The 7,882-nt window shown below is 35.6% G+C and overlaps 1 protein-coding gene across 2 annotated transcripts in view; it reads right to left on the bottom strand.

The window, feature by feature from the left end:
- NUDT6 (nudix hydrolase 6) overlaps positions 1–7,882 on the bottom strand; it is a 52,708-nt gene that overhangs the window by 42,597 nt on the left and 2,229 nt on the right. Inside the window, exons 2-3 of one of the 2 annotated variants that reach the window (XM_074341280.1) lie at positions 5,831–6,034; positions 16–71 (exon numbers count right to left, since the gene is read on the bottom strand). In XM_074341280.1, coding sequence (XP_074197381.1) covers positions 16–71; positions 5,831–6,034 — 260 coding nt within the window. The remainder of the gene's footprint in view (positions 1–15; positions 72–5,830; positions 6,035–7,882) is intronic. The other variant, XM_074341281.1, reaches the window with a different exon arrangement.

The following is a 7,882-nucleotide window of genomic DNA, read 5'->3' as shown; positions in this document are numbered from 1 at the left end:
AGCAAAGCAACTTACTTTATTTCGATCTTGTACAACCAATATTTTTCTAGTATTTTCATCAAATACAGCTCCTATTGGGGTGAAAAATAATTGAGAAATATGAATTTCATTCACTTTAGACTCCTCCCACACTATTACCTGTGGCCATTAAAATCCTACCCATTTCCACAGGCCTAGTTCAAACATCCACCTCATCCATGTAGACTTGTAAAATCTCTCCACCAGGAAAACTGGTTGTTCAGTTATCTAGTTCATTTTACAACTCTGAGTACCAGTGATGGTTCTAGCATATGCTAGCTTGTATATAACCATCTGCATCTTTTCTAGATCATCTATTCTTGATAGTACAGTTAAATAAATTAGTCTTTCTAACCTTTTTTTTAACCATTTCCTTTAGTGTACAATTTTAAGTGCTTAAAAATATTTATTGAATAAGTGAATTGACTCTTCCACTCTCATTTTTATTTCCTGAATCTCTATATATAGAAAATGGGTTGTGCTCCCTGGGGATCCATATCTCAGATATCTCAGTATTCAAGACATCCTTGAAGCCAGTTAAATTTCTTTACCATGTATATACACAACTTTATAACATATTACCTTTGAATACTTATTTATTTTATATTTTAAGGTCTAGTCCATTTCTTTTACTTATTCATTCATTATGTACATTGCCCTGCACACTAGGCATTTTGCTAGATGTTAGGGACTCAAAAATAAGTAAGTTTTCTTTTCAGGTAATCCTGGGTCAAAAATACAAATGACATTTTAAAGATTTATATTAGGTTCCTTTAAATGCTATAATTTAAAAATAATTTGTATTTACATAGTGTGAGAAGATACTGTTAGAGAGGTATTTTTCCACTTATTCATCAATACTTTTAATATTACTTGAACTCCCATATATTATACATATAGGTTCTGTATACAGTACACTCACTGAGGTCCTGTTTTGTGTCAGGCACTTGTCTAGCTGCTAGGCACATAGTGCAGACAGAACAAAATTCCCTATCCTTATAGGGCTCATGTTCTGGTGTCTGTATGAGAAGGTGACAAATATGTAAACAAAAAATAAATTATACAGAACATGAGAAGGTGATAAATGCTATGTAGAGATAAAATATAGCAGGAAATAGATATGTGCAACACAAAGGAGCAATCTTCTCTGGAATTAAAACATCACATTTTAATATTTCAAAGCAAGAAGGAAAACTACAAAGTGAGATATAATTAACATTAATGTTGGCTTCTGTTGAAAAATATAAACTATAATTTAATTAGAATTTACAAGGGACAGAATGCCAGAGAAATGCCAAGGAAACCTACTCTTAAATTTTAATAACTTGTGATTACTCAAATTGAACTTTTCCCTAGTTCACTACAAACATGAACAAAATATTTATTCCAGACAAAACTGGCACTGCTAAAGCACCATGTGAGCGACCCCTGCTGGTCTCAACATAAAAATTGAATAAATCTAAAGAGATCAGGGATTAAAAAGAGGTTACTATTATATTATTATGATTAGTCAAGTATTGTGCTAAATGTCTTTATCTCAGCTATTCTCATAATTATCCTGAGTGCCTACAGCTGACATCCTGCCTGGATCCGAGCAGGCATTCTTCTCTCTGTGCAACACTAGCCTTTCCCCACACCACCACTTCCTTTTCAGAGGGCTGATGTTTCCACTTGAAGATCTATCCAATCACTCATGCAAGAAATATTTAGTGTGCATCTACTTTATACCAGACACTGTGCTTAGCCTGAGGATACAGAAGTAAACAAGCCAGGTGAAATAGCTCCCCTCGAGGGGGAAGTTAAGTACTTGATAATTTCAGATTGTGATAAGTGCTGGTAAGAAAAACTGGATATCCCGAGCCTAGTAAAGGGACAAAGGATGATGGGACTGGCATGCAGGAGGACTCCATGTTAGACAGGAAGGTTGGGAGCTTTTCAGAGAAGATATCTGAGCACAGGCCTCAGCCCTAAAGAGCCAGATAAACAAAGCCCTGGGGAAGAACACTGTAGAAAGAGGAACCAGTATGTTTAAAGATTCTGAGGCAAATAAAAGCTTGCTGTATTTCAAGAACAGAAAGCAAGCTATATTGCTGTGAAAAGATGCTCAACATCACTAATTGTTACAGAAATGCAAGTTGAAACTAAAATGAGATATTACCTCACACCAGTCAGAATGGCCATCATTAAAAAGTCTACAAATAATAAATGCTGGAGAGGCTGTGGAGAAAAGGGAACCCTCCTACACTGCTGGTAGGAATGTAAATTGGTGCAGCCACTATGGAGGACAGTATGGATATTCCTCAAAAAACTAAAAACAGACTTACAGTATGATCCAGCAATGCCATTCCTGGGCATATATCTAGAGGAAAATATAATTTGAAAAGACACATGCACCCCAATGTTCACAGCAGCACTATTTACAATAGCCAAAATGGAAACAACCTAAAGGTTCATTGACAGATGACTGGATAAAGAAGATGTGGTATGTGTGTATATACATACACACACACACAATGGATACTACTCAGCTATAAAAAATAAAATAATGCCATTTGCAGCAACATGGATAGACCTGGAGATCATTTTAAGCAAGCCAGAAAGAGAAAGAAAAATACCATATGATATTGCTTATATATGGAATCTGAAAAAAAGGACACAAATGAACTTATCTACAACACAGAAACAGACTCACAGACCTAGAGAACAAACTTTATGATTTCCAGGGGGTTAAACAGGGGGGTGGGGGAAGGGATAAATTGAGAATTCGAAATTTGCACCTCTTGGGGAGTGATGGAAATGTTAGCTATCTTGATTGTGATGGTGGTTTCATTGGTAGACATGTCTATCAAAATTCATCAAATTGTACGTCTGAAATATGTGTAGGTTACTTACAGGAATCATACCACAATAAAGGTATTAAAAAAATAAAGCTATAGATCACTCCATTCAAGTGCTGGAGAGGAAAGATTTTTTTCTTCTGCCCACTTAGGTTCTGTGTCTGGGAATTATGAGTTGAACTGAGAAGAGGACAGATCAATGGATAAAAAGTATGTAAGTTTTACTTGATGTTAATATTTTTACATGGCCTGGGGTGGGGGTGGAGAGCGTCAAAGAAAGAAGTGAAAATCCCTCAAAAGTGGTTAGACTTGGGGCTTATGTACCATTGTGAAAAAGAAGGATAAACTGTGAAGAAATGACAAAAGTGTTTGGGGTAGGGGAGGTAAATTGTGAAAAAGTGACTAGGAAATATATGGGGGAAACTAATAGAACATAAGGATTTTTTTTTTTGAATTCTTATTTTTTAAGTGAAGTGTAGTTGATTTAAAATGTTAGTTTCATGTGTATAGCAAAGTAATTCAGTTTCAGACATATACACATACATTTTCAGATTCTTTTCCATTACAGCTCATTACAAGAAACTGAATATAGTTCCCTGTGCTATACAGCAGGTCCTTGTTGTTTACCTATTTCACATATAGTAACGTGTATCTGTTAATCCCAAATTCCGAATTTACCCACCCTTTCCCCTTTTCCCCACTGGTAACTACAGTTTGTTTTCTATGTCCGCGAGTCTACTTCTGGTTTGTAAATAAAACATGTATTTTTTCTTTCTTTCTTTCCTTCTTTCTTTCTTTTTTTAGTTTCCCCATATAAGCAACATCATATATTTGTCTTCAACTTCACGTAGTATGATAATCTCTAGGACTATCCATGTTGCTACAAATGGAATGATTTCATTCTTTTTATGGCTGAATAATATTCCATTATATACACACACACACCTCTCCCCTCATCTGTCAATGGACATTAAGACAGTTTCCATGTCTTGGCTATTGTATACAGTGCTGGTATGAACATTGGGGTGCATTTGTCTTTTTGAATTGTAGTTTTCTCAGGATATATGCCCAGGAGTGGGATTGCTGGTTCATATGGTAAGTTTATCTTTAGTTTAAGGAAACTTCATACTGTCCTCCATAGTGGCTGCACCCAATTACATTCCCACCAGCAGTGTAGGAGGGTTCCTTTTTCTCCACAGCCTCTCCAGCATTTATTATTTATAGATTTTTTTAATGATGGCCATTCTGACTGGTGTGAGATGATACCTCACTGTAGTTTTGATTTGCATTTCTCTAATAATTAGTGATATTAAGCATCTTTTCAAATGTGTCTGTTGGCCATCTGTATATCTTCACTGAAGAATTGTCTCTTTAACTCTTCTCATTTTATAAGGGTTGTTTTAACAAGGTTTGTATACACTCATTTCAGTGTCAACTCCCCATCTCTGGCGATAAGAATGTCCTCCTCTTCACGGAACAAGAAACTTATGCCCTGCTTTAAGGTAGGAGCAGGCAGAGAGTCCTTCCTGCATCTGCCGTTTTTCAACTGATCTCCAACTCAAAATAATCAACATGCCAAAAGTGGCATATTTTGGGGTGGTATGTTCTGACTCCCTTCACCAGCTACACCTGCCTTCTGTTGCTTGTAACAAATGTCAACTATTATTTCTTCACCTAAAAAACTGTGTACCTTTCCAAGACAATTTGTTACATTATCTTTCTACCCCAATAGGACTTGAAATCCTAGGTAGTCTTACAGACTCTGGTCAAGTTCTATATCTCTCATTCTCTGAATTCCTACAGCGTATCTTAACTATAATATATAATACAGCACTTAGTTATAAACAAATCCTTCACAGGACACTGTTTATGCATATATTACCAAATCTGTAGGAACAGCTGGAAACTCTTATTTGGAAGGCTGTACCAATGAATTGATAATTATCTATATGACTTTCCAACAAAGTGCTTGGCTGTCATCAAACTATTAAGCAGTCTTTTGAAGTAGAGGTGAATGGAAAGTTTACGAATTGCTATAGGGGTGCCAGAGCATGGACAGAGAAAACATCAGAGATCCTTTAACAACACCTTTAAAAGACTTCTAAGATGCAAACTACCTTTAAAAACCTCTTGTAAATTACATAAAGACAAATAATATTATTACTAATTAATACACACTACTGCTTTAATTTATTTTAAATTATAAGGGTTCTTTTCTATTTTTGTTTTTCTGGAAAATCTAGAAGTTTTCTTCACCTTGCTTCTCAAAGGGTAATTCTAGGGCCAGCATATTAACAGCTGCAGCAGCAGAGAACTTATTAGAAGCACAATTCTCGAGCCCCTCCCCAGACCAACTCAATTAGAAACTTTTGGGACCGAGGCACAGCAATCTGGTTTAACAAGCCCTCCAGGTGATTCTGATGCACTCTACAATTTGAGAATTGTCTTAACCTAAAGCAAGTATTCTCTCAAGACTATGTTTCTGAAGCTAATCAGTGACTTCAAAATTCTGTATTTAAAGTATGCTATTTTAAACAACTGTTTGGCACACTGACTTAGTGTAGATATCTTTAAGATGTTCAAAATCACTGAAAAACTGGTTTGCTTTACCTAAAATTCAACTTAAATGCTATCTTTTATTTTACTAATTCACATAATTAGTATTAATATGTTTTACCATAATGAAATGAATTAATTTAGTATAACTATGTCAGTAGTGAAGTTCAAATATCTTGGGTAAAACATGTTCAAATATATCCTTTGGAAAACCACACACTAAACTTGCTTGTTCTCTAGGCTGCCCTCTGCTGAATCATAAGGCAAACTTCATCTAATTAAAGGCTAAGCTATAGTTCCAAGGATGATAATCATTTAATCAAATTATTAATTCCACGTGAATAAACTATCACTCAGCTTTAAGAAATTGGGTAACCCTCTAAAAAGTTAATTTTGATCATCATTAGTTTGAAACTGACCTGCAACTCCCACTTGATGTGTCGCGTATCCTGGTAATCTGCTGGGCCCCTCTCCCAGCCACAGGGTCAGCGTGGAAGCATCCGATTCTGCGTGGTGAAAGCAGAAGCCCAGGGAAGCGGCAGGGGCAATAAAGCGGCTTTGGAGGATGGGAATGTGCAACCATATGGCTACTCTACCTTCTGATCTCCATTTCTGTACTGCAGCTAAAACGGAGAGGAAAAAATAAACCTGTAAATATTTTCCAGTGACAGGAGTGGAGTAAATTAAAACTCATCTCTGGCTGTCCCCTCTCCAGGAAGCCATGTTTAAGCTCCACGTCCCTCACTAGTTACACTAGTTAGCTCTCTTTGGCGGGGGGAGGGGAGTCCCAAAATGTCCTGTTCACATACATCCGCAGCATGGGAACTGTTTTATTACATTTAAATGTTCTATGATAATTACTACCCTGTTTATATGATTTTTCTACCAGGCTAATGTGATGATCTTTATATTCATATCATCTGACAATACTTGGTACATAATTGGTGCTCAATAATTGCACAATGAAGAAATAAACTGATTTAAATAAAATACCATTTCAGTGCTGTTCAACAACTGTAGTTTTAACCTTTGTAAATGACCATTATGGGCTTCTATTTACTCTTCCTTTAGGAGTCCTGTTACATCTCTCTCTATATATATATACACACATATTTTTTGTTTATACATTTCAAGGTGGTTAAAAGTATAAATTTGTTTTTAAAATAATGTATGGTAGTTCTAGAAAATTTTGAAAATAAAGTATAAAGAAATTAAAAATTGACATTAGCACACTGATAAAATTTAAAATTTTGATATTTTCCCATGAATTTTGGAATTGACATCATATGATTATACTGTTACAAAGTAATTTACAGTATATTTTTAAACTACATATTATATTGTAAATATTTTGCTATGTCATTAAAATTCTTAAATGAACATTCTTAATGACTGCATAATTTTCCTTATATAGGTATACCATAAGCTACTTAACCAACCTACTCTTATGTATTTAGATTGTTTCTAATTTTTCTTTAGAATAAATACCACGATGAACATGAAGATAGTCTTTCTGTCTTTGACTTTAAATTCTCTTACTTTATTACTTAAGATTGAGCCAGGGAAAAAAGATGCTAACATTTATCTGTTCCTTACTATATTCCAGACACTTTAGATACACTTCACTAAGTTCTCACAACATGAAAGGCAGGTATTATCACCCTTAATTTATAGGTGAAGAAATAAATGCTTCACAGTTTTAGAAAAACTTTTCAGAGTACTTTTTTTATCCACCATCTCACTTAATCTTTACAATAATCCTGTAAAGTATACGTGGAGAGGGAAAGACTTGATTATTTAATGGGTAGATTCCTTTCCTTTCTCTTCTACAGCCTCTGCAGTAACTTTCCCTGTTCCCTACCTCTCTGAAAGTTAGTGCGCCTAACACACTGACAGACAACTCCAGAGCCTTAGCTTAACAGACTTCTTGATTTGGGACTATGGTGTCCCCCTCAGATCCTCTCACCTCCATCTTTCTCTAATTAAATCTTTTTGAAATTAACACAGAATTACATAAAGTGAAAGGAACAAATCTTAAGTGAACATTTGATGAGTTCTGACACATGCAGATACCTGTGTAACCCACAGTTGAGACTGCAGAACATTTCTGTCACCCCAGAAAGTTCCCACGTCCTCCTTCCCCAATCATTCCAATCAAATGAAAAAGCTGAGGTTCTGAATGTACGGTCACTTGTTCACTATTTTTAATCTTTACACTCTGACTTGGAGAATCCATCCACTTCCACTGCTTCAGCCAACAACTATACAAGGACAGTTGCCCGGTCCTGACCTTATTGAACACTGAAGTTTTCTGCTTTCCAGCTGCTCTCATCTCATACATTTCCTGAAGGCTGCTACGTCAAACTTCACACCCATGTTCAAAACTGACTCCTACACCATCCACCCCAAATTAGTTTTATTTACAGGCATATTTCTGGCTCCAATGCCTGAAGTTTAAGAATCATTTTTTT

The sequence above is a fragment of the Camelus bactrianus genome, chromosome 2 (genome assembly GCF_048773025.1).
Source record: "Camelus bactrianus isolate YW-2024 breed Bactrian camel chromosome 2, ASM4877302v1, whole genome shotgun sequence".
In the NCBI taxonomy this organism is placed as follows: Eukaryota; Metazoa; Chordata; class Mammalia; order Artiodactyla; family Camelidae; genus Camelus; species Camelus bactrianus.
This window is presented reverse-complemented; position numbering and strand designations above follow the sequence as displayed.